Genomic DNA, 26,955 nt, shown 5'->3' on the forward strand with positions numbered 1-26,955 from the left:
TAACTCTCCCTTTATCTGATCTCTCTTGCTTCTTCAGATGTATGCCAATGCTGAGGTATTTATCTACTCTACTACTTTGCTTTATAATCTACTTCAGTGCTTTGGTTGCCTAATTGCCTCATTGCTTTGTTCTAAACCTAATTTATAATGGTGGTTGTGCTTGTTTGCTGTTTTGAAGGGAGCAGATATATTGAATTATATCTGAGATGTTTGAAATTAGAAACACGCCTGCAGGCTGTAGAAAGAAAAATGCACTTTATGAATATTAATATTAACATTACTCAAATAAATTGACCCCCTAACTACATTTATTATTGTATTATATTTATTATAGCCTGATTCCTCGAATTTGATTAAAAGCTATAATAATGGTTGTCATTTCACTATCATTTGCTGACTGGTTTTCCCCACTCGCAGCCTGACAGATCGATCCAAGGACCCCCTGGAGTTACTGGCCCAGAAGGCCCCCGAGGGCCCGGAGGAGAGAACGGCAGAGATGGAAGAGATGTAAGTGTTTCCTCCTGAACACATCTCTTTCTTTCTACAAACAAATCATTTTTATTACCAAAGAGCAAGTATTATCCTATCTGCTTTCTGTAACTATGATGTTTTATTTGTCTCTTCAGGGCCTTCCAGGTTCTACTGGTACTCCAGGTGTTACTGTAAGTATGAAATGTTAAATGATGTACGGACAACATTTTGGCTGTGGATCTCCCTCTTTTTGTGTGGTACTTAGTATTCACTTTACGTCTGTGGTAAAGCATGCAACACACATACAAGCTGATAAGTCCAAGACAATTTTACTTGTACATAAAATGGCCGAAATCCAACTTAAACCTGACCTGAACCTCGCAGGTTCTGAGTACCAGGTTTACGTTTTTGGACGTTATGATTCATGAAGCTTGAACTCAGAAAAGAAAATCATACTGTACTAAGTCGACATGAAACAAAGATTTCAACCCTCGGATGGTAACAGATTAGGTCATGGAGTAAAACATCAGAAGCTCTTTTAGTTCAAAATCAAGCATCCTTCATTCTGGTGTCAGGCCTCAGTGGCTGCAGGTTAACAGAGAAACCCCTCTTAACATGACGCAGAGTTTACATATTCAGTGTTGAATATCTAGGTATATATAAGGTGCGTATTTACCTAAAAGCGTGGAGGGAGGCGTGTGGTGCAGTGGGTTGTGCGTTGGTGTTCGCATCAGGGGGTCACAGGTTCAAACCCCACTGCAGTCAGCATGTCATTGGGTGTTTCTCAATCGCGAGTACGCTTGCTTGGTAGCACACGTCTGCCGAGCATCTTGCTTCAGAAGCGAGTCAAGAATACTTCCTGGCATTCGGAAAACGAAGGCGAGCAAGTGTGCAGGTGTGCGTCATATGAGAGGCCCCGCCTTACATCTTCCGCCACAGATTTGGGGAAATTGGTCCGTGCGCAAAGCATTGTGGGGATGTGCAGCCTCGATATTTCTCCAAACGGAGTACGCCGGGCTCGGTAGATTTCCAAGTATGCTGGAGATTGGAACAGTACTTCGGCGGCACTCGATGACGTAGTATGCTTGAAATAGTGGCTCTGAAACAGCTTTACTCGCGATTGAGAAACACCCATTGTGTCCCTGAGACACTTCACCCCAAACTGCTCCTGTGGGGATTGTCCACAGTATTGAGTATGTAAGTCGCTTTGGATAAAAGCGTCTAACAAGTGACATGTAATGTAATGTAAAAAGCGTCCCGGGGATCTTCCTAAAACTTTACAAAGCAACCCTTTTGCAACGATGGACAACAACGTTTAGTCCTGTGGAAACATGTCTATGGAATATCTGGACTTCCTCATGTATCCCTTATTTACAATATCACAAAAATGATTGACGCAAAGTCCCAGAAACTAACAGAGAAAGATGAAGGCTGCCTATTTAGACAATGTTTGCCAACGAGAAAGCAACAGTACTTTCGTATAGTGAGAAGCAACAGTTTCAAGCGATGTGTTGACTTCTAGTCGGTCTTCAGCTTTGGCACGGTGGTTAAGACATCTAATGTTTGTATCAACGAAAAAGAAAATGGAAATCTGGTGCAGGAAACAGATTATCTACGTTTCAGGACTTTATCTTGAACTCTCTCAATTGGAAAGACATGGGATCCAGCTTGGAGATCTGACCGTCTTTTCTGCATGAACTTTGCCCCCAGGACGATCAATGTACTGAATAATACATTTTCTCTAAAGTAATTCTTCTTACACGCTAACTCACAGACTGAAACATAAATGACTCCACAAAATGTATGAACAATGATACATAAGATACCCAAAATGTTTTAATAACTGATGGTACCTGGGTGTCAAGTAGAGGCGAACTGTTTACCAGTGCCTTGGTACTTTATTATTGTCCCTTTCCTGTCAAACCCACTATTTATCTCTATAGCCTTACAGTACTTTGTTTGTCGTTGATCTACGAAACAACAGGAGTGGCTGGTCTTTCATTGATTAAATATTGACTGTAACTGCCTCTGTGTATCTTAGCGACGATGCAGAGAGATCCAGGAAAGAAGATTAAGCTGTTTGACTTCTGTTGTTTCTGTTTCCCAGGGCAGCAAAGGGGAGAAGGGGGAGGTCGGTCTTCCTGGACAGAGAGGGCTTCCTGGCCTTCAAGGAATTGGTGTAGGAAACATCACCTTCATCCACGAACACACACTCTTTATTATATCTGCCAGTACTTGTCTGTCTGTATGTAATTGTGTGTTTTTTTTCGTCTGCAGGGTTCTTCTGGTCCAATGGGTCCCAGAGCGCCTGTTGGCGAGAGAGTCAGTAACCGTTTATATCCCTCTGAAAACATTCATTTATTGGGATTATCATGTTTTGCATCCATAGAACATGTGACTGATGTTTTAATCTACTGATTACAGGGACTTCCTGGCTTTCCTGGACCCGAAGGTCCTCCTGTACGTAGAAATATATCTTATTAAAGCAACACACATTAGGATTATGTGACTATGACGAAGTTACCAATCATCTTTTCTCTGTTTATTCGCAGGGCCCATCAAGTGAAGGACCCTCCGTATGTGTTTACTCTCAAACAATTGTTGAAATGCTAATTGTTGAAATGCTAATAAATGGCTTACAAAATGGACGTCTTACTGTAGTAAATGCTGTGTGTCTGATTCTGACAGGGACCAGCAGGGAAACCAGGAATCCCCGGAGACGAAGGAAACATCGGGCCTGAGGTGAGATACACCAAAAGTTTGAATAAATGTTTATATGTTTATTCCAGTATCTTTCTTAATAAAGTTCATGTACATTAAGTATTTCCATTATACGCCACTTTACATTTCTATTCCACAGACTTTCAGAGGGAAACATTGTATATTTAAAAGCCTTTACACGTCTGGGGCATTTTAATTGAACGTTTATTTTGCATGTTAATATTTGTTTCATTTTTCATGTGTTCTTTTTTAATTAGTAGCTGGCCGACTAAACCCAGAACTTTTATTTTAGTGCTGCAACTGTTACTTTGCACCGCTGACATTATGAATAGTTTGGAACAGCTTGACTAGCTACAGCACTGAAATACTGCTTACACATTTATTATAACCATTGATTTCTACTTTCACTGGAAATCCTATCCGTTCCACTGAAAACAACGACATAGCAAAATGTCAAACATTTGAGTTTAGGTTTCTTTTTTAAAGTGGACCTATCATGCTATATTTGAATAATATAGTGTAGGACCATACCTATATAAGGCATATTATTATTTATACTTTAAAAAAAAAACATACCAAACAGATCATGCATTTTAGCCATGCCTCATTTTGCTCAATTTGAAATTTTTTAGATCTGTTTTAGCAAGGGTTGATTCTGTGAGAACAGCACCACCTACAGGCCTGGCATATGTACTACAGCGTCTCCAGCGCTTTCGAACGGCAATGGCCGTGGCTGTCTCCTCCTGATTGGTGGAGTTGGCCCAATAGCCGTAGCGCCACCGTCCTGACGTCAGGACAGTGTTCAAATCTGGATCAGTTTTGATCAGATCCGTTGCAGCCCCTTTTTTAGAGATTTGGGTATGGAGGAAAATAGAGAGGGTTATGTTTTCTGACACTTGGTGAGTTCCCTGGAACACCGGGGACACATATTCATGTAGAAAAGACGTACACAAGTGCATTTTGCATGATAGGTCCCCTTTAAACTATTTATTGGATTTGACAGATTTTGGTCTTGGTCAAATACTAAACGCTTGCTTATAAGTGACGTACTGTATATCAAATGTTCTGATAATATTTCCTGTACCTGCAGGGTTCACCTGGAACCAAAGGATCATCCGGCACCTCAGGGCTTCCTGGCCCTCCTGGTCCACCAGGGCCAGCGGTATGGACCACAACTAACCCCTGTTTTACTTACATTTACTAATATCTTTTGCATATAATTCAAACAATACACATATTACAAAATGTATTCAGGCATTTTGGATTTTCCATATTCAAGAGCCTTTATGATATGTTTGAATTGGACACAAACAATTACAAATATATTTTAACACCACATGGATATTTGGGAACAATTATGATTCGTTTCTGCATGCCTTTTCAATATCAGAAACAAACTCAATATTGACCACCTGCTGAACAGGTGTAATCTCATACTGATTTCTCATCTCTATTTGGGCACTAAATAATTCTTCTTTAGCTCAGATGTCCATGATTATGGTGGCGTTGCATGTTGCAGTCTCTTCTCACTCTTCTCACTCTCTGGGAATTTCTGCTGGTGTATTTATTTTCACATCTAAACCTCCGAGAGGCTGTTTTAGATGTCACTCTGCTGTGTTTTAGGGAGCGCCTGGTGCCGGCATTGAGGAGAGCGGGGATCCTGTGAGTGTTTTCATCTCTTTTCACACTGCCAAATGTTTCCTGGATGCATGGCAATTGGATTGGTGACAGTGAATTTCTGAGTAGATAGAGTCCTTGAAGTTAAGAGGCTCTGCAGCAGGCCATGTTTGTAAAGTATCTGAATATATATCTGTCCCATCTGTCCTTCCTAGTGTCCAGCTGCCTGCCCCGCTGGCCCTCAGGGATTGGCTGGACTACCTGGTCTGAAGGTGAGGAATGTCAAGAACATAAGACTTAATATTTAGTTTTATTTAGTTATGATTTTGGGTACTCTTCCCTCTGTAGGATTCACAAGGGTCACATGACTTATATCATTGAATGTATTAGCTAAAAGCAAAACATACTTACACAACGTGCTAATGCAACGTGACAAGATGTCGGTTTCAGAAGTGTTCCGGTTACTATTTATAGTACGAGTAGCTTCACATTTGAGCAGGCTTCGGTTATTAAACGGAGGTACACATTTCCCCGTGTGGAGATCAACAACAAGCCTCTGCCAAAATAGAACCGATTGTCAATCATCAGGCAAAGGTTACACTTGTATTAGCTAAATGAATAACGATGCTAACAAGGCGAGATATTAAAGTCGTCGTGTTCTGGAATTGATCAGCACTAAGTATACTTGGACATCATCAACAAATCAAATATTAATATAAGAATGTGTTTAAAACAAGTAGCTTTGTGAGGTCAAATTGTTGCTGTTTATGAACTGCATTACAACGTTTCTACCGAATACCTGCTTAGCGTTGTATTTTTATTGTACCTTGCAAATTGTAACTTTTTTTTCTCGACTGAAATATCTAATATATCTTAACTATTCGATGGATTGTCGTTAAATCTTTTCCAGACCTTTATGGTTCTCATACAATTGCCTTTTATTGATGATGTTTCCGTTATTTGTATTTGACACAGCAACATTTTAGGGTGCATGCTTAAACCTGGTCGCTATGTTGAGAGGTTGCCAGGTCTCTGTGACACAGCAAAATAAGACGGAAAAACTGAAAACACAGGGACACGGCAGCAGGGTTTCTTCAGATAGACACACCGCCACACTCTAGTGGTTCATAAGTGATTGTAATTATCATCCCATCCAAATCTAATTGTGTCTGATAGTTTAATGCTGGCAAACTCATTCCCATCAGCCTCATCAAATCTCCTGCTAATACGCAAATGTAAGCCCTCTTACAGCCTTATCTCAGGTGCTAAACATAGCCAGCGCTTAAACATCATCATGCAAACATTGTCATTAGCAGCATTGTTAGCATGCTGACGTTAGCAATCAGTTTGAAACACAGCTGTTTCTAAAAGTAGCCTCACACACTGCAAAAATTCAAAATCTTGCCAGGTATATTTGTCTAATTTCTAGTCAGAATATGTCTTTACACTTGATATCAAACCTAACAACTTAAAGGTCATGCTTTTCCGGTTATTACCCGTCCCCTTGTCTGTTATGAAGGTTTGTATGCACGTAAACGGTCTGCAGAGTCACAAACCCTCAAAGTACACCCTGTAGCGAGTAAAACTCTAACATAGAAAAGACCTGTCGATGCTGCCCCAGAACGCCTCGTTGGAGATTTTCTTTTTCAATTTTTTTCAACCAGGAACCAAGTGACGTAACGGCGACCCCTCCGTGGATTGGTCAAAATGGACCAATCCGTGGAGCCGTTACGTCCTCACACACAATCAATCTTTTCTCAGCTGCAGCTCCGCCGATTTCTCCTCCTTGAGACGGCGGGACGCGGCGAGGCTGTGAGTCGGTGTGTGAGCACACACACAAACTCCCAGCCAGGCTGTGGGTGTGTGTGTGTGTTCGGGCTGGGTTTCTCTGTGTCTCGCTGTCTCGCAGACGGCCACTGGGCTCATAGGGAGGGGGGGGGGGGGCAGGAGCTCCAACAAGCCGTTTAGGACAGAGAGTGAATACACATACTATACAGAGATGCTGTATGAGAAACCAATGTGAGTTTGGAAAATTGCACAATGTACATCTATTCTAGTAGACCTCAACAATGGAATTATGATCAGTAGAAATGGCCATGACATGGGACCTTTAAGTCTTGTTTTTAGACAATGCATCTTAAGCATCTTTAGGTCAAAGTCTCTTAATTAAAAACATCTTATTTTTTAGGAAAATCACCAACTAACATCAGAAAACAGAAAACGTCTTATCATTTCTGGCTTTTTTTGTAACAATGTCCCTGATTCTGGTCAAATATAGTTCAAAATAAGTTTTCCAAGCTAAATACAAGATGTCATTTATCTAATTATCCCATCTTTACTTCAAGAGATCTTACCAAGCCATTTTGTACTTGTTCTATTGGTAGATTTGTTCACTTGTTAAAAGCGAAAACACCTTGTTTTTATTATACATTTACTTGTTTTTGGAGCAGCATTTTTTCCAGTGCAGAAGTGTGGCTATATTAGTCTTGTTAGATATTATGGTAAAAGTGGAAAACAGTATGAAGTCAATAGGGAAACTTTATGATACATGTACTCGTTTTCAGTTTTCAGAATAGATATAGAAATATAATAGTTGTGTTGATACAATTGTTCAACAATATTAATGCATTTGATTGTTGCCTTCAGGGATACACAGGTTTGCCTGGTGAGCCTGGAAAGGATGGGATTCCTGGAGAGAAGGTACGTAACAGATAATCGTCTAGACAACAAATGATGTTTATTCTTAATATCCAATTTTCCTTTTGACACATGACAAAACCCTTTCTCTGCAAAAACAAACAACTGTGTGAGTTCCAGTAATTGGTCATATGTATGGAAGATGGATACCGAACACAACCTGGCAGCAAACATACGGCTCAATCTGATTATCTCTGTTCTCGCAATTTAATTAATTTGTTCTTGTTTGCGCAGGGAACAGATGGAGAGGCAGGTCCTCAGGGGCCACCCGGTCGCATGGGAGATGATGTAAGGACACCTCAGTCACAAGGTGTATTACAGAATGTATATGTATATATATTTAATTATTTATTGTCATTGTAGGGCGTACGAGGACCCATTGGATTCCCTGGAACCCTGGGAGAAAAGGGAGATAAAGTATGTTACACCACAGTTCCTACTAAAGCATGCTTTTTACAAATAAAGATGATATTTACTAGATACTGATATACATATATTTCTGTTCAAAGGGTCCTCCTGGTTTCAATGGTGTCCAAGGACCTACTGGCCCACCTGGAGCTCCTGTAAGCGACTTAGTTTCTTCTGCTGATTGGCATTTATTCTAAAAGCAAAATACTTGGATATATTGAAATCTAATTCTCCGATGTGCGTCTGATCTCTCCTCTTTTAGGGTGTGGAGGGAATCCGTGGTCGTCAGGGTTTGGAGGGACCTAAGGGCGAGGATGTAAGTTTCTTTCTTTGTGGATACTATTGCAAATTATTATTGGAAAGATTGTAATGATTAAGAACATGTTTTAATTGATCAGGGAGCTGTGGGACCTCAAGGAGAGCAGGGTCTTGTGGGAGAAAAAGGAGACGTTGTGAGTACACTGATTGGATTCGATTAAATAATTGTATTGTTGAGCACAACATTGTTTAAAATGTATTTGAAGTCTAACTGTGTGCTGTGTATTTACAGGGAGAGTCCGGAAAAGATGGCATTGATGGTATTCCTGGAGTTGATGGAGCCAAGGTTTGAAGCTTATTATACAACTTTTAGAAAAGTAGAAAAGTGTTTGAAGGCCAGATATATATTTGTTCATCTAACACCAATTATTATTAATTGTGATGCATACAATGTTCTCAACAGGGAGAAGCTGGCACTGCTGGGACTGTCGGTCTCAGGGGGATTGTGGGTATTCCTGTAAGTCTGACTTCATTTTCTTTCATTGTTGTTTTTATATCATAAAGTTAAATGTGAGAACCTTAAAAAAAGTCCTGTGTAAACATGTACAGTATGCCAGAATAAAAACACCTGCAATTACAGCTTATCACCAGAGGGGCTGCCAAAGAGCACAAAACACATCTCTGAAGTGTATTAGCATGTTAGCAAGCATGTTAGCAAGCGGATGATTATAGAAAGAGGTATTAGTACGGTCAAAGCCAGAGATAATAGAGCTTTTAAAAACACCAGATCCATCGAATCTTAATTACAACTTTGAAAAGTGACATTAGCACTGTTTACAACTCAAAAACTGTTGATAATGATATCTCTAATATGGCTAATAGGCAGCATTAGTATATATAATCAGAGCAACTAGTAAGGCTGTAGTGGTGTTTCAAAATAAAACATATTTGTATTTGTTTTTTTGCAGACATTACACTTCCAGCACATTATATAAAGTACAGGACAATTTGTCTGTTACAGGAAAGACAAATACCCATCCCCTATCCCCACCCCTACCCCGTTAGGTCATGGTCACAGAAGAAATAATAATAATACAAATACATAAAATAATAAATACAATACACGTCACAGGTAACAGGAATACAAACAATTCACATTGAGTAGAATAATAAATAACTAATAAAACAATTACATATTCCAGATTTCTATACTTTATTGACCTTACTTTTAAAAATACAGTATAAATGTATTACTAAATCCTATTTTTGTATTTTTTCCTATAGGGCCTGCCAGGGAAGCAGGGAGTAGCAGGACCCGCTGGTGCAAACGTAATTGGACTCATCACCTCTTTTTAATGAACCATGTCCACAATGTGCATCCAGAATGTTATTCCCGCACCATTAGACATTAACATTGAGCTGAGAGACATTTGAACACAATCCCTGTTTGGTTTTAGGGGGACATCGGAGCTGAGGGTCCCGTCGGGCCAGTTGGACTTCCTGGAAAGATTGTGAGATTATCCGTTTTATTATCTGATCACTCTTTCATTACAATCGTTCTTTATTCATGCGTGTGCTGCCAGTCCTATATGTTCAAACCCAACCTGTGTTTTCATAAAGGGAGAGCCTGGAGATAATGGAGAAGATGGGAACACTGGAGAGAAAGGATCCACTGTGAGTTCATGTTTACTTTTCAGTTTCAGGATATTTTAAGGTTTCAGTTCTTTTGCATTTGGTGTTTCGTTGATTTTAGTTGCACTCTTTTTTGAAGGTTTTAAGTACATACATTTCAAGTCCAAAAGTAAATTGTACTCTATTGATTATATATTTCCAGGGTGAAACCGGAAAACAAGGGCCACTCGGGGCTGAGGGTCCTTCAGGCATCGTGGTGAGAAATGATTGATATTATGTTCCACAAACAGAAATGTTGACGGTGAAATCCCAAAAAAATCTTATTTACAAAGCACTTTCATTAACCAAAATACTTTACAAAGCAGTTAACAATGATGGATATATATATTTGTCCTGTTGATATGTATGTATTATCTGTTAATTTTTGTATTTATTGACTCCAATGCCTTGTTAACCTGCTGCTTTGACAGAACAATTTCCTATTTTGGTATCAATACATGTCTAATCTAATCCAATTTAAAGTAAATTATAGAAAAAAGAAATCGGAAAATATCAACGTGTAGAATATGCATATGAACAACTCTGTATTTTCAGGGAGACAAAGGAGATAAAGGTGACATGGGAGACAGAGGACTGAAGGGTCACACTGGACACAAAGGTGATCAGGTTAGAACAATCCCTTTTTACCTATGTTATGGTATAATATTCAAATATAGAAAATGAAGTGTTGGAGTAGTTGAAGTACATAATGTGTTTGTATGTGTGTTCTAGGGGGATATGGGACCAATGGGACCAAAGGGAAGTTTGGTAAGAACCATTATAACCTCTGCATTTATTTTGATCGTGTTTTTGAGTGACACTTTTCCAGCGATTACACTGGTCCGCCAATTACAGACTCATTACGTTTTTGTACACAGGGAGACACAGGAATGGCAGGAGATCTCGGGATAAAGGGAGACCAGGTGTGTGAAGCTAATCGGTGTTTTGAGATCTCATCATGTGTGTTAAAATGCGTCAACTTGTCCTTGAGAGGATTTTAAACTAATATGTGTGTGTTTTCAGGGCCCTCCTGGTATCACTGGACTCAAAGGAGAGGTAAACAAATAAAACTACACTCTGTACTCTTCTTACATGACTGTTTACTTAACTGTTGCCTGAGTGTCTTTTCACATAGAAATTGATCCTTACCATAGCTGTAACACAATGGATTTGAAGCGACCAGAAGTGGGAAGTAGTGGAGTACAAATACTTCATTACTGTACTTAAGTACATTTTTCTGACGACTTTTTACTTTGACTTCTTACATGTTGAACACAAACACCTGTACTTTCTACTTCTCACATGTTGAACACAAATACCTGTACTTTCTACTTCTTACATGTTGAACACAAATACCTGTACTTTCTACTTTTCACATGTTGAACACAAATACCTGTACTTTCTACTTCTTACATGTTGAACCCAAATACCTGTACTTTCTACTTCTTACATGTTGAACACAAATACCTGTACTTTCTACTTCTTACATGTTGAACACAAATACCTGTACTTTCTACTTCTTACATGTTGAACACAAATACCTGTACTTTCTACTTCTTACATGTTGAACACAAATACCTGTACTTTCTACTTCTTACATGTTGAACCCAAATACCTGTACTTTCTACTTCTTACATGTTGAACACAAATACCTGTACTTTCTACTTCTTACATGTTGAACACAAATACCTGTACTTTCTACTTCTTACATGTTGAACACAAATACCTGTACTTTCTACTTCTTACATGTTGAACCCAAATACCTGTACTTTCTACTTCTTACATGTTGAACACAAATACCTGTACTTTCTACTTCTCACATGTTGAACCCAAATACCTGTACTTTCTACTTCTCACATTTCCCAAACAGGCTGGTTCCTTTAGTTTGAATGTGTGTTTGGTGGCGTGATCATTATTATTTAGAGTCATTGCGTGCCTATTGATTTGAACACGATCCGTGTATCCATCATTTCCTGGTCTTCTCTAAAGAAGAGGGACCAATGAAAACGTTGTCATGTTGCCGTTGTTCAGCATGGAAACATTCATTAGCTAACAATGACATTATTGTTCTATTAATATAAAGGGAGGTCAGGTACTCTTTAAAACAGCTGCTAGTTATGGGTACTTTTTACTGAAGTACATTTCAAAGCCCTCTTTACTTTTACTTGAGTAAAGAAGTTTAGTCAGTACTTCTACTTTCACCAGAGTATTTTTAAACACGAGTATCTGTACTTCTACTTGAGTAAAGGATGTGTACTTTTGCCATCTCTGGAAGCAACCTACATTGTATGTGAACAAATCCTAACCTTCAGACTTATAGTTTCCTCTGAATGGGATCTGAATGTTGTTTTTCCACCTGAAGCGTGGTGAGAAAGGCACACGAGGAGCTACCGGAGACGAAGGCAGACCGGGTCAGACGGGTCACGGGGGTTTATCCGGTCCAATGGGGTCCCGAGGACTGGATGGAGAACAAGGTCTTCATGGAACCCCAGGCCCCAGAGGTGTACCTGTAAGTGTTATAATTGAAAACACTATTTGCATATTAAACTACAAATACATTATAATCAAGTTCAGGTGTACTGTGTGCTAATAAGTACATGTTAAAATGGTAACAGGCTAAGCTAAGAGGGTGAATTTAAATATTATAGCTTATTCTATAACAGTCAACAGACTTGGGTCACTTTTTAATTCATTTAATTTTAGTAAATATGTGTCAAAACTATATTGTTAATATTTGAATACCTATTTTTCCTGATCCAATAATTTGTTGGGAATGACTAGACAAGCTAACATGCTAGCCGGTTATACAAAAGGTTTACAAAAATCCTAGTATAGGATGTCATAAAATTGACATAAAATATGTACAATTATATAATGTACAGTATGATATAATATATTTAATATTCAACAAATCATTTCACAGTGAAGAGAATCATAATAAAAATGGCAAAAAACAACAACTTCAGTGTGTCCTAAAAACGAAAATATTATGTAGATGTCTTGTTGTATGAAGTTGTATGACTTAGTTGTCAATTGATACTTTCATAATATAGTATAATAAGGTATCGTATCATCACACATTTCATCATATTATATGTTAGAGTTACAAGACATGTTAAGAAATGTCAGAGTTGTTTGCAATAAAATTGTCATAAAAAATGATGTCATATATATTAGGCTGTGCCGTGTTGATGTTCATCCATTCATTCAATCATCCATCCACAGGGTCCTAAAGTGAACGATGACAAGCTTCGGGAAATGTGCTCAGTCGTCGTTGAAGGTGCATACAGTCACTTGTATTTATTAAATCCATATCCTCACTCATATCTAACCCATGGTAATGAAAATACGTTCCTGTTTCAAGCTCATTTTCTGTTTTTCGTCTTTGTAGAGCAACTAGCAGAGTTCATGAGGGAGATGCTGAAGAGGCCCTCAGCCCTTGGTGCCCCTGGTACTCCTGGACCTGTAGGAGCCTCCGGACCCGAAGGATCAGCTGGACCATCAGGAGCAGCAGGGGCCCCGGGGTCAGCAGGGGCCAAAGGTCATCCAGGCTTCTTTGGACTTCCAGGCATGCCAGGCAAGAACGGTCAGTGAGTCTCTAATAATTCACCCTCCACTGCTCAAAAAACTAAAATGGGTAACACTTTAGATTAAGGTACACATATTCACCATCAACTAGTTGTTCATTAACATATTAGAGTAAAACTACTGGCTTATTGGTCATGAACAAGACTTCACTTTAAAATAGGGAACATATTCTGAGTTAGAAATACCACATTTTGAGTTATTTTGACACAATTAACACGTGTTCAATCAGGAGAGACGGTTTTGATAAGAATACATATTTATTGCCAGGAATACACGAATGAATGTAATGGAGTTTTGGCGATTAGGCCCCGTTGTGCAGGAGTATCATTCGGGAGGGGAGAACCGATCCGATGAAACCCCCCGGGGTCTAGACCCTGGTGGTGGTGAATGGATAGTTAGGTCCGGTCTGAAGGGGAGGGGCTTAGCTTGACCCTGGATTCAGAGGGACAGGAGGTGAAAAGGGGTGGAGGACGGTTGCGTTGAGTCACCTGAAATGACAGCTGTCAGAGGGGGGAGAACAGATTTAAAAGGGTTAGCGGAGCGCTGTGATAGGCTTGTGAGAATAGAGCGAAGTGATTGGTTAAGCTGGGGAGTGACGCCCCCGATCACTTATTGAGAGGAGAGAGAGTAGTGACATGGCATAGTAAATTAATGAGTAAAGAAGGTCTTCCTGGTTGAACTTGCGCTGAGCTTCATTAGTTTCATGTATTGTTACATATAAAGAATAGATCATATTTGTTAAGTGTTATTATGTGAGAATTACTATTCTTGTGGTACTACTGCCTTATTAGGCCCATATTGAGCATATTGAGACCAAAACTCATGTACAACTTCCATACAATAAATAAGCACTAATTAGAGGGTTATTGAGGAAAAACTCTCAACTAATGGCCTATTACTTGTAGAATATGGTCATGTAGAATAAGGCATTAATACGTGTTTTATACTGACTACTAAAGAGCCAATATACTGCTAATATGCATGTTAATTAACAACTAGTTGATGGTGAATATGTGTACCTTAATATAAAGTGTTACCCAAAACTGTATCCAAGCCAGCTGTGAGATAAGTAGAACTGCTTCTTTCAACACAATTGAGCAAAAGTGTTTTGGAAATACAGCGTGAGTTTCACCAGCAGTGGGAAAGATAAGCTGTACCGCTGTGATAGCGTTTTTTCCTTTCTCTTATTTTCCTGGAGAGCATCCAGAACTCATACAGAGAACACAGTGGCAGGAAATTAACCTGTTGAGCCCTGAGCCTGTTTTTCAGCTTTCAGGCTCGAAAATGCCACTAACACAACAAAGACTATATCTTCACTTCTAAAAGGGGTAAATTAATAATCTTTTTTCTCAAAGCAAGGTTACATCTGTGAGTTGGATGTAGACGTGTCAGAAATCAATATAGATGTTTTTATTTTAAAATAAATTCATATGGAACATAGTAAAAACATGTAAATTCTATCTCCGCCTAAAAAAACCCCATTACAGATAGTGAAAACCACCCTTGGATGATGGGTTAGTAGACTAAAAGCTTCAGGAATCCAAAGTACAACATATAATAAGTACCCTGTATCAAAATTGAACACAACTTTTGATCACAAATCAAAAAAGGTAAGATGTAATTATTGTAATATTTTTGAAACCGGATGTTGTTTACTTTCTCTTTTCTGGCTGAAAGCTCCGCAAATTCGGGGTCGTACAGTGATGACACTACATGTATGGAATATGTGGAGTCTCAGCTTTAATCGGATATCTTGTTTGTGCAGTTACGATAAGTAATAAGGGCATTTTGAGAGTGAGTGCTGTGGAAAACTCCGTTAGCATTAGTTAGCATCTTTTCGCAAAATGCTAATTCAAAGGCTTGGTATTACTCTTGTGTTTCTTTTAGCTAAAAATGGTTCATATCTTCAGTTAGCTGAGATTCTTACCGTTAATCTGGTGCTACACATTAATAGTTTCAAAAATGTAAGAAGCCCTGAGACATTGTCTAAAAAAGTGGGAGGGGTCCGACCGCCGGGCTTAAGAGGTTAAGCGAAGCCTTAAAAAACAAAAGCAGAGAGTTTGACTTTTGTCTTCACACTGCCACAGCAGATGGAAAGGAAACACTCATGCAAGACATTATACAATCAATGATTCAGTGAAAGATCAGAGTGGAGATATTACGTTTCCTCATTGCCTCCCTTCATAACTGTGGAAACAGTATGCCTCCTCATTTCATTGCAGCATTAGTTTGTGTGTCATCTTTGTGACGTTGTGTCCTGCAGGTGACTCTGGGGAAAAGGGAGATAATGGAGTCAAGGGAGAGGACGGGGTAGGAATCAAAGGAAGCACCGGAGAACCAGGTGCACAAGGTGAGAATGATCCTCTTTAGTAACTGGCACTCAAATTAAAAATGTCTAAGGAAATATCTACTATAATGATACATACAAAGTGACCAAAAAGTCTTATTATAGAATTTCGAAAAAAAGGTCATAGTATAAAATGTTCCCAAAAAGTATGCAAACTATATTATTGGGAACATTTTGAAAAATGTCACTGTATAGTTTGTCAAACCCCCCCCCCAAAAAGTATATTTAAGTATACTGTTTTGAAAAATATCATAGTATGCTATGTTGAACAGTTTTTTATAGTATAGTATCTTGAGAAAAAATCATAGTATACAATGTTGAAAAAAGTCACAATATTGTATGTCCCAAAAAATCCTAGAATAGTATGTTGAAACTTGTTATGGTTTAGTATTTTTTTATTTTATTACACAGCATAGTAATAATACCATGTTGAAAAAAGTATTGGTATATTAAGTTGAAAAATGAATGTGAAAGACTACACCTTTCTATATTATATTCATAAGCTTCACTTGCAAGTAATATTTCACTTTTTCTTAAAAATGTCCAATGTCTCTTCTTCTCAGGTGCAGCAGGTGTTCCTGGCGTTGGAAAGGACGGCAAAGATGGACAACGCGGTGAGACAGGAAACCCCGGAGTCCCAGGAGCCTCCGGTCCAAGAGGGCCTTCAGGGCCTCAGGGGCTTTGTGATCCTTCGACCTGTATCAGCAGGTCTATTCCCCCGTTCTACATGGTCAGTGGAAAGAAGTCCGCCAGCTACAGAAAACCATGAGACATCACCACTGAGACACACTCCAGATCTCATCCTGCAGTGACCAGGGCTTCTTCAGAAGAAAGCCCCTCAAAGTCTCCATCTGAACCGTGGAGCTAAGAGACGCAAAGGGAAACAGAGACAAGGCACAATTGTAGAATACTGGAAAGACATTTTATCACATGTTGAAAGAAAGCTGCTACTGACGCCGAAGCAACTTGTTTGACAGACACCCACGAGTCTTCAGAAAAACCAATATCAGCATTTTGTAAAGTATTTTAAAGCTACACCCTCTCTGATTTTCTCTTATGAATATACTTTTGCATTCCTCGAATAAGCTCTCTGAAACACATTGCTTCTACTCACAGGATTTGGTAAAGTGGAACTATGTTCTGAGTCTGTTTCCAAAACAAAAATCTAAAATGTCCCTTCAAGTGCAGAGCTGAGCTGAGATATCCAACAATGTGCTTTTTAATTTACGATCATACCTGTTTTGCCTGATTTTGTCATTTATTGTTTCAAGCGATGTAATAAAGTGATATGTTTTGGAAGGGTGTCACACTACTGTTTTTATCCCCGTTTCCATTCAATGAAGCATAACATCTTTGAGCAGCTGCAGCTACTAACATTCAAATATATGCACGTATTAATGAGTCACTATTAGACAGCATCCAAAATACACATTTAGGTCTTTATTGTTACTAACGTTGTAACGATTTCTCCTAAATCCACCAATAGTTAGCATTAGATTATGCATCTATTGCTAAAAATAAAAGATACCGGATGTTCCCGTGCATGTAGGGTTTTGCAACATTTAAGGATCGTTACAAAACATATCGTTAAAGTTCATTTTCTCAAATCATCTCCACTTCAGTAGCACTTACTGTACAGACACCAAACTTCCCACATCCTTTCCATCAATATTCTGGAGGTCTGTTCCTGTATCATTCAGATCCTAATTCATATTAACATTTCTTTTTTTGTAAAGCCAACATTTCCCCTGTGATAACCTTTTACTCGAACATAAATGTCAAAAACAGAAAATAGGAATCCAATTACCTGATTTTTGTTCCTGATGCAAATGAGATTAACATATCTCCTTATTTGCATATTTAAACAATACATTTCAGCAAACGTGTAATACAAAAAACAATTGTCTAAATGTAAGTAATCAACTGAGGAAGTTTCACAGTGATATCATTTAGTTACAAATATTCACCCTATTCACTTTTAGTGTCACCAAAGAGTGGATAATCAATGAAATTCCTGGTTGTAATGGAAACAAGGTGCCTGGGTTGTTATGGATATAATCTGGATTCATGAGGGCATTTCACTGTTGCCTGGTGACAAAGGACAGACAACATCATCCCTACATCTGTCTGTACACACACACACACACACACACACACACACACATCAAACATGACCTTTAGCAAGCTGCGGGACAGAGTTAGCGTAGCCGCCGTCCCAAGGACATCACTTTGATTTAATAGATTCTATTGTGGCTCCGCGCCAGGGGATTTGAAGTTGTGTGCATCGGTAAAAAGGGTTCACCGGGTTCGTGAAATTTGATTTACCAGAAGACAGGTGATTAATTAATGAAAATCGACAGAACAGAGCAGAGGCTTTCAAACAACGTTGAGACAAGCTGTCAAACAAACCAAGCAAAGTTTGTATTATAAAATGAATCCTTTCCAGTCTTTATTATACAGTACAGTACATGTGTCTTTCAAATACTTACAATATGCTACCACTTTAACATATTTTAGCACCAATCATAAGGACAATAGGGTTGAAAAAACAGGTTAATACAGTTTAGCTAATGTGTTAAAACACATTTTTAATGGTTCAAATCATGAATAATTTAGCGGTATAACTTAAAAAAAACTTTAAATTAGCTAGAACATGCTAATTTAAAATAATGAAAGATGTTTGGCTTATATGTATTACAACATTTGAAGCTGTACGTGTGCAGCATCTTACCATCCCTCCCTATAACACACAGTCTATTGGTAACTGTTACAAGCATTTACACAACCAAAAAAAAGGGCAATACTGATACGGTTTAAATTGTTCAATAAGAAACTACTATATATTACATGATATGATACCATTGACAGAGCAGGTAACTTATTCTAATCACACATTTAAGGACGCACACTGATTCTGAAGTGACTGTAAGTACATTGCATTTAAAGCAGCTCATTAACACTTCCATGAAACACATTTATTTAGCTGTAGCTACAAACATTTGACGATAAAAAGGACATGTCTAAGAGGCAGAGCTGCTCAAAATGTTAAAAAAACATCCACCTGGGGATAAACCTGATAATTATAAATGTTAAATTGAACGTTTTGCTTACATTGGCATCTACAAGCCACCATGAGCTAATACTAGCTTTTATTAGCCATACTGAGTTAACATTAGCTTTTATTAGCCATACTGAGCTAACATTCACTTGTATTAGCCACCATGAGCTAACACTAGCTTTTATTAGCCACCATGAGCTAGCCTTTAAAAGCTAATGTTAGCTAAGATAAGCTTGTTTTAGCCACTATTAGCTAACATTAGCTTTTATAGAGTGCCACAGTGACGCGTCGTAAAACCCGGAAGTAAACTCCTTCCGGTTCCTTCTACAAAAACGCAATGCAATCTCTCCATAGGATTTTGGTAAATAGCTGGAAATAAGGTCTGTGGTTGAGACACATTGAAGAGACGGATCACGTTTTGTTCAGCCGGATAATCTCCACATGTCTACCCTACTTTTATAATTTTCAGGTACTTGCTTTCAAGCAGAACAGGGCAAACAAACTTAGCGGGAGTGTTTACGTGTTCGGTGTAATGACGTACAACGGCCTCGATAACTTCTGTAGTCCTATTCAGCCACTTGGTAACAACCATCGTTTTTCAGACACGTCAACTCTTCAGAAATCACCAGTGGGGTCACTGCTGATGGATTTAATGTCGTAGAACAAAACGTGACCCGTGTCTTCAATGTGTCTCAACCACAGACCTTATTTACAGATATTTTCCAAAACCCTATGGAGAGATTACTTTGCTTTTTTGTCGAAGGAACCGGAAGTGGTAACATGCTAACTTACTTCCGGGTTTTAGGACGCGTCACTGTGGCACTCTATTAACCACCATTAGCTGATGGTTGTACCGCACCAAGGGAGGCTTGTCCTTACAAAACCCCTGAGTGTACCAACTTTTGTAAGGTTTCATTTTATTGCTCCTGATTTCAACTTTTTTTGTAAGATATTTCTTCCTCAACATAGCCTAGCTTTAACTCAACAAATTGCTCCTGCATCCAGAGCAGCAAAAACACTCCAATCTGCTTTACCAACATCTTCAAAACCAAGTTGTTTCAGAGTAACTTCACTTTTGTATTGGTGACCTTACCTTTGGTAACTTGTGCAAGTAAAAATGAGTATGCGAAAGATAAACTTTGACCTGTTAGTAATACTGTTTGTCGTGAAAAGTTATAAAATGTCTATATTATCTTCTTGGAGATTAATCCCCCATTTCACTTTTGCTATTAATGTATGATTGTAGTTCCTTATAATAGAATAGGATAGAGGCTATTACATCGTTTTAGATGAGCAGCACAAGTGAGATTTGGGGAGAAGTGTAATTGGTCCATGAGGGACAAAAAGGCCAAACATCTTTCAAATGGTTACCACAAAGGGTCTGGTCATCAAGATTCAGGGATGCAACTCTCCAATTTTAGGTTCCAGGGACAAAAAACGTCTATACAAAGCTGCCACAGCTCAGGCACTTAATAAGCCTCACCGGACCAAAAGGAAGTGACACATTTAGAGAAAGGGCTGAGAAACAAGCAGCTTTTCAAGAAAGGTGAACAAAGACTGCAATTATACCACCTCCTCAAAGCTGTTTACGGCTCCGGTCTATGCACCCACAGAAAGAGAAAGACCAGAGCCACTTCATTAAACATAGGAGTACAAATCTAACAAAGAAATGTTTTTCTGTGTCAACTTTTGTCTTTCTTTCTAAACGTAACTATGTGGGTGAGCTGAATAATGCAAAAATATCATTTTATATCCATGAGGGAGGCTGTGGCTGGACTTCGAATCAGGGGGTAGCAAGTTCGAGTCCCACTGCAGTCAGCATGTTGTTGTGTCCCTGGGCAAGACACTTCACCCCAAATTCCCAGAACATACATTCAAACAGTACTGAATGTATGTAAGTCGCTTCGGATAACAGCGTCTAACAAATGGAATGTAATGTAATCTCGCACATAATTCAACCACATTCAAATGACTTTCACTTCAAATCTACCTTTGAATAATACACAAATCACTCAATATGATTTATAGTGTGGGTTGTGTGCTTTAGGGTAACCAAAAAACGTTTCCAAGGATTTCATTTTTGAGTTGTGACAGAGGCAATATGTGATGCTCTGCTGATGCTTGCTCTGTTACTGTCTAAAAGATCACATTGCAACTACATTCAGATTTTAAAAAGGGAGTGGTTGTTGTTGTAAAAGTAATTACATTTCTACATGTTTTTGGATGCAAATCAAGGCCAAATAAGATCACTGCTAGATGCTTGGAAGCAAGAAGTGAATAAAAGTGGTCATCCATCACTCTTGACACTAACTCGTTAACACTCCTACACAAAAGCACTATTTTAAATTTGAGTCAGTCTGTCCTCCCCCTTCGTCATCAACGACGAGATATTTCCCCTGGCTGAGTAATTACCAATAGACTCACAGCGAGAGATCAATTTAGTGAGCAGTGACTGACAACTATTGCTTAAATGTAGGACAGTGGATGTGAATGGTAACTGATGCAAAGTGGTGTAAGGCAGAGAAAGAAAAACCCATGGTGCAGACATTATCCTGCAAGAAATCGAAGAAAAGCTGAACTTTTTTTAACATGATTACTGATGTAACGCTACAATATCAGACTCCCGAATCTTACCTCCTGATATGGGGTTTTAGAGGAGGAAGTTTCATCATTGTTATCTCCCTACATGAAGCATGGTAGTGAAACACCTGGTTCGCTGCCCTCTTTACCCCCATATGAAATGTGAACAAGTCTCTTGATGCTTAATCCCTCTTACCAAAAACAAACAAATCAAAGAATCTGACGGCAGCACTGCTTCAGCCCTCCGTACTGAGGTTATCTTGAAAAAGTTCTTGATTCTGACCAAGTTCATAAATACAGCCGCTCTTTGTGACTCTTCTTACTTAAGTCCCCTTGACATTTTTGGTGTGGGGTCTTTGTGCCAGGCTGGCATAATAGGCACACTGGGTGGGGTCACATTGGCCAATAGGACCTGAAGGACCAGTTTGACCATGAGGTCCGGGGTTCCCTGGCTCTCCCTGGGTCCCTGCCTGTCCTGGGCTTCCATCTTTACCGTAACCAGGCAGACCGGCTGGACCTAAAGCAGGAAGAAGAACAATTATGACTTAAAGGTCTCCTATTATGCTATTTTTAGGCATATATTATGGGTCTGAGATATATAAAAAACATATCTCTGAAGTGTTTGGCTCCAAACACCAAACAGATCATTGCAGCATTACCCATAATCCCCTCTGTTTCAGCCCTGTTTCCAAAGTGCTGATTCTCTGTCTGTTACTTTAGATGAAAATAAGGAGCCCCTCCCCACGCCCCTCTGAGAGAGATTTGGTTACAAAGAACTCAATGGTGCTCTAGGAGGAGATTCAGGTGATAAGGGGGGGGGGGGGGGGTTACCTTGGTTGCTGATTGGCTAATGGTTACACAAGACAAAACATCGTTATGACATCATAAAGTGGCCAAAATCTGATCAGCTCATTTTCAGACAGGTTTTTATAGAAATGGATCAAAAAGAGAGAGAATCTTTGTTCCTGAAACTTTCAGAATCTCTTTACACAACAAGCTTTTTTTTTGGACATCCAAGGGTTGAGTTTATCTTAATCTGGGGCTCCAAATTGGGTTAAACCACTCTAATAATAATATTGTATAGAAAGAGAAAGAGATGAATCATTACCTATGGGGCCGACGGGTCCTTGTTCTCCTCTGTCGCCGGCTCCAGCTTCGCCCTTTTCTCCTCTTCCTCCTTTCTCACCTGGAAGTTTGAAAAAAATATATGTTTTGTGATTTCTTCACATTCAAAGCTGTTAAATCTATTAATCAACACTTCTTACAACCTTGAGCATTACTGTGTGTGTGTGTGTGTGTGTGTGTGTGTGTGTGTGTGTGTGTGTGTGTGTGTGTGTGTGTGTGTGTGTGTGTGTGTGTGTGTGTGTGTGTGTGTGTGTGTGTGTGTGTGTGTGTGTGTGTGTGTGTGTGTGTGTGTGTGTGTGTGTGTGTGTGTGTGTGTACCAAGCCTTTATAGCCGTCTCTGCACAACTTTATTTGAGCTATCTCAGGGTGACAAAAGTCAACTTCAAATGCAAACTCCGCTGGTTTTAATGTCAAAACTAAATCTTCGTGTCCATGATAGTGTTACCCTGCCTGTGAACTGATGGAGGCTATAATATCGTATGCAGCTCTGGAGTAAAAAATGTCAAGTGTGTAAAAAAACAACTCTGATGATATCAGTTGAGTCAAAACAACTCATGCATGTTTAATGGGATGGATGCAGCACGGATCGGGTTTATTGTTTAATCTCTACAGAAACCGCAGTGTGAAAAACAAGATGGGGGGGGAGGTCACAGTCTATATTTCTTGGCCAACCACTTCCTTGAGAGTCTGCTGGTTGCCTGGCAACCTCACGGTCATGACAGGATTTCAAGACATCGCATTTAGATATAGTCAGTTCACCTTAATTAATCCATAACCAGTTGTTTTTACACGATTGGACATTTCAAAATTCCTCTTATTCATATGTATTCACACACACATAGCGCTACATGTGTGTGCATGATATGCTAAAAATAGCCGTTATGACTGCGATCAGTATTGCCAGTGAAACAGCTTTCTGCATTCCCAGAGATACAGATTTTTAACACTTGGCTACGTTCAGAGGCAGTGTGTCACAACCTATAAATACAAATCAGAATATGACACTGCGAGGAATCTTATATATGGTAGAAATACAAGTAATCAAGTTTAGGAATTAAAGGTCCCCTATTACACTGTTTTCCATCAATATATTACAGGTCTCAGATATATACAGAACCTGTCTCTGATTGGCTGAAACACCAAACAGATCATTGCAGCATTACCCATAATCCCCTCTGTTTCAGCCCTGTTTCCAAAGTGCTGATTCTCTGTCTGTTACTTCAGATGAAAATAAGGAGCCCCTCCCCACGCCCCTCTGAGAGAGATTTGGTTACAAAGAACTCAATGGTGCTCTAGGAGGAGATTCAGGTGATAAGGGGGGGGGGGGGTTACCTTGGTTGGTGATTGGCTATTGGTTACACAAGACAAAACATCGTTATGACATCATAAAGTGGCCAAAAGTGGATTTTGCACAATAGGTGACCTTTAATGTAAGCACAGAGCATGAAATAAAGTGCTGTTTTAGTCGTTGTCCTACCTTTAGCACCCAAGGGTCCCCTGGGTCCTTCTCCTCCGTTCTGTCCGGGCATACCAGACTCTCCAGGGGGTCCCGAGCGTCCAGAAGATCCTTCTTTTCCTGAAGGACCAGGGGGTCCTGGGCGGCCGGCAGTACTCTTCACATGGGCCGGCTGCAACTGAGCCATTAGGTAGGCCATTTTGGCTGGACACAAAAGAAAAGATTATTAGATTAGATTCCTTTATTGTCACTACACAGAGTACAGCGAAATTCCAAGCATTCCCGATGGTGCAATCACACATAACAGACAGTTTGAGTATTATGTCATTTTATATAAAAATCTTGCAGAAAGAAGAGATACATATAAAACATCTCGTCCTCACCATCTAACTGTTTGGACAGCTCCTCCTGGATGAGGCGTCTCATCTGCTCCAGTGATACCGACTCTCCCTGACACACACAACAAAATATATATTTAACAAATGTATTAATACCTACATCTTAATTGGCTTTTTCTGTGCTTATTACTGTAGCATCAACATTAAAGGTCTCATGACTTAAAGGGGACCTATCATGCAAAATGCACTTGTGTACGTCTTTTCTACATGAATATGTGTCCCCGGTGTTCCAGGGAACTCACCAAGTGTCAGAAAACACAACCCTCTCTATTTTCCTCCATACCCAAATCTCTAAAAAAGGGGCTGCAACGGATCTGATAAAAACTGATCCAGATTTGAACACTGTCCTGACGTCAGGACGGTGGCGCTACGGCTATTGGGCCAACTCCACCAATCAGGAGGAGACAGCCACGGCCATTGCTGTTCGAAAGCGCTGGAGACGCTGTAGTACATATGCCAGGCCTGTAGGTGGTGCTGTTCTCACTGAATCTGCCCTTGCTAAAACAGAGCTAGAAATTGTCAAATTGAGCGAAATGAGGCATGGCTAAAATACATGATCTGTTTGGTATTTTGAAAAAAAAAAAGTATAAATATGCCTTATATAAGTATGGTCCTACACTATATTATTCAAATATAGCATGATAGGTCCACTTTAAAGTACATTTACTCAAATACGTTGACATACTCGTACTTTACTTGAGTATTTCTATACTAGTATACTAGTATGCTCCAATATGCTCAAACTCCACTATATTTCCTAGGCTGTGTGTAAACATGTGTAATTGTAAAATAACACCAGAGTGATATTTCCTGCTTAACTTAATAAACCCAGTATTTTACAAGAGTAAAGTATCTAAACATTATCTCAACATTGACAAACTACAACCTTAAATCCATAAGACAGGTATTTGCTAGTTTTTAATACAGAATGATGGTATTTTATCATACTATAATACTGTGAAAGTAGCCATTCTGCATACTTTTACTTTGATATTTGAAGTACCTTTGGCTTCTACTTCTATATCTAGGACTTTTACTTGTAATGGACTTAAGTACTTCTTCCCCCCTGTGTTCAGGAAACTCACCCTCTGTCCGGGGATCCCTGGGTTTCCTGAAGGTCCCTGTGACCCAGGAGCGCCCAATTCTCCCGGGGGCCCCGACATGCCCATCATCCCTGTGTGGCCCTTCCTGCCGGAGGGTCCGGGGTTTCCGGGCATACCTGACTCTCCTGAATGTCCTTTATCTCCCTTCGTACCACCGTCTCCCTGAGTTAGATCACAGAAATTATACAGGTTAAAAACTATACCGTAAACTGTTGATGAAAAATGATCTAGAATGCTTCATTTTCTACATTTAATTCTTTTTTTTGGCAGTTTTGCATTTCTTACAAACACATTCATTTAAACTGGATTTTAATTATTTATTGTTATTATTATTATTACATATAATAGTTCAATATAGAAAATGTTTTAAAAAAAAATGTAAATCCTATTCCAAGGTTTAAAAATGTCACATTCGTTGTACCTACAATTTTGAGTTAAGAATGCAAATTAAAAAAGGTAATTTTTTTCCATTTATTCACTTTTAATATGTTTTTAAGTGTAGCAGTGCATCTAATGGCACATTTCCACTGCAGGACCTCGCACGGCTTAGTACGGTATAGTTAGGCCTTGGTAGGCCAGGCTCACTTTATGCTGCGTTTCCATTACAGTTTAGTAGCTGGAGCAGTAACTATAGTAACGCAGTGTAGGCGGAGCCGTGACGTCATCTTCAATGTGAAACACAAAACCAACATCAGCCGTTAGCTGTTAGCACTCAGAGCTCACAGCTCCTCATATCTGTTCAGAAACTAGAAGTGAAACAAGTACAAACCACAGACTGCCTGTGTCATGGTGAATACAGTCGCTGCTTTATTTATGTCTGTAGGCCGTTGTTGTGAGTGTGGACGGTCGGAGCATATACTGCGTTAGCTTAGCCAATCTCCATTCAGAAAACACGCATTTTAAAAGGTTTCTCGCCTGCCGTCTGTCTGCAGACTTGACAAAGCATTAATTCATGGTTTTTACTAACCGGTATCAGTATGTTGTTACTTCGGCATCATTTTGAAACGTCTATTACAATTAAATCACGGTCAAATATGTTCATCTTGTTGTAGTTGCCAGCGATTCTCTCTCTAGTTTAGCATACTCAGCCCGGTTGTTGGCCCGGAAAGAACCTGGATTTTGGAGAGCCAGAAAATTGTGAAAAAGTACCCGCTAGCCGGAACTACGCCTAGTGGAAACGCAACCAAAAACGGGCCGGGCACGGCACGGCACGGCACGGCACGCTTAAACTGCGCTGTAGTGGAAATGCGCCACTAGATGTGTGTTACTCTGATTCATTTGGTTCCTTTTGTTGAGTCACTTAGGATACATGTTTTTATCTATTTTGAGCACGTTTAAAGTGCATATTCGAATGATCTTTTCCTATTTGTTCCATTTCTAGAACTCACCTTTTCTCCCTTGGTACCACGATCACCAACTCTGCCTGGCATACCCTACAAATCACAAAAAAACATACA

At 39.4% G+C, this 26,955-nt stretch overlaps 2 protein-coding genes across 3 annotated transcripts in view; one reads left to right on the top strand and one right to left on the bottom strand.

Moving 5' to 3' along the window:
* LOC117482861 (collagen alpha-1(IX) chain-like) overlaps positions 1-17,000 on the top strand; it is a 28,039-nt gene extending 11,039 nt beyond the window's left edge. Inside the window, exons 6-37 of the mRNA XM_034131085.1 lie at positions 38-55; positions 418-507; positions 627-662; positions 2,579-2,650; positions 2,749-2,793; positions 2,896-2,931; positions 3,024-3,047; positions 3,160-3,213; positions 4,283-4,354; positions 4,816-4,854; positions 5,025-5,081; positions 7,456-7,509; positions 7,741-7,794; positions 7,870-7,923; positions 8,016-8,069; positions 8,177-8,230; positions 8,313-8,366; positions 8,465-8,518; positions 8,636-8,689; positions 9,457-9,501; positions 9,630-9,683; positions 9,793-9,846; positions 10,007-10,060; positions 10,399-10,470; positions 10,576-10,611; positions 10,722-10,766; positions 10,867-10,899; positions 12,206-12,352; positions 13,069-13,123; positions 13,235-13,429; positions 15,695-15,781; positions 16,342-17,000. Of these exons, the coding sequence (XP_033986976.1) occupies positions 38-55; positions 418-507; positions 627-662; positions 2,579-2,650; positions 2,749-2,793; positions 2,896-2,931; positions 3,024-3,047; positions 3,160-3,213; positions 4,283-4,354; positions 4,816-4,854; positions 5,025-5,081; positions 7,456-7,509; positions 7,741-7,794; positions 7,870-7,923; positions 8,016-8,069; positions 8,177-8,230; positions 8,313-8,366; positions 8,465-8,518; positions 8,636-8,689; positions 9,457-9,501; positions 9,630-9,683; positions 9,793-9,846; positions 10,007-10,060; positions 10,399-10,470; positions 10,576-10,611; positions 10,722-10,766; positions 10,867-10,899; positions 12,206-12,352; positions 13,069-13,123; positions 13,235-13,429; positions 15,695-15,781; positions 16,342-16,547 (2,058 nt within the window). The 3' untranslated portion in view covers positions 16,548-17,000. The remainder of the gene's footprint in view (positions 1-37; positions 56-417; positions 508-626; positions 663-2,578; positions 2,651-2,748; positions 2,794-2,895; positions 2,932-3,023; positions 3,048-3,159; positions 3,214-4,282; positions 4,355-4,815; positions 4,855-5,024; positions 5,082-7,455; positions 7,510-7,740; positions 7,795-7,869; positions 7,924-8,015; positions 8,070-8,176; positions 8,231-8,312; positions 8,367-8,464; positions 8,519-8,635; positions 8,690-9,456; positions 9,502-9,629; positions 9,684-9,792; positions 9,847-10,006; positions 10,061-10,398; positions 10,471-10,575; positions 10,612-10,721; positions 10,767-10,866; positions 10,900-12,205; positions 12,353-13,068; positions 13,124-13,234; positions 13,430-15,694; positions 15,782-16,341) is intronic.
* The window catches only part of col22a1 (collagen, type XXII, alpha 1), an 82,831-nt gene continuing 72,446 nt past the window's right edge, over positions 16,571-26,955 (bottom strand). Inside the window, exons 60-66 of one of the 2 annotated variants that reach the window (XM_034130992.1) lie at positions 26,887-26,931; positions 25,481-25,660; positions 24,381-24,447; positions 24,019-24,201; positions 22,525-22,602; positions 21,740-21,933; positions 16,571-16,642 (exon numbers count right to left, since the gene is read on the bottom strand). In XM_034130992.1, coding sequence (XP_033986883.1) covers positions 21,740-21,933; positions 22,525-22,602; positions 24,019-24,201; positions 24,381-24,447; positions 25,481-25,660; positions 26,887-26,931 — 747 coding nt within the window. In that variant the 3' untranslated portion in view covers positions 16,571-16,642. Of the gene's footprint in view, positions 16,643-19,781; positions 21,934-22,524; positions 22,603-24,018; positions 24,202-24,380; positions 24,448-25,480; positions 25,661-26,886; positions 26,932-26,955 lie in introns of those variants that run through there. The other variant, XM_034130993.1, reaches the window with a different exon arrangement.

Source organism: Trematomus bernacchii, unplaced genomic scaffold (genome assembly GCF_902827165.1).
Source record: "Trematomus bernacchii unplaced genomic scaffold, fTreBer1.1, whole genome shotgun sequence".
Classification (NCBI taxonomy): domain Eukaryota; kingdom Metazoa; phylum Chordata; class Actinopteri; order Perciformes; family Nototheniidae; genus Trematomus; species Trematomus bernacchii.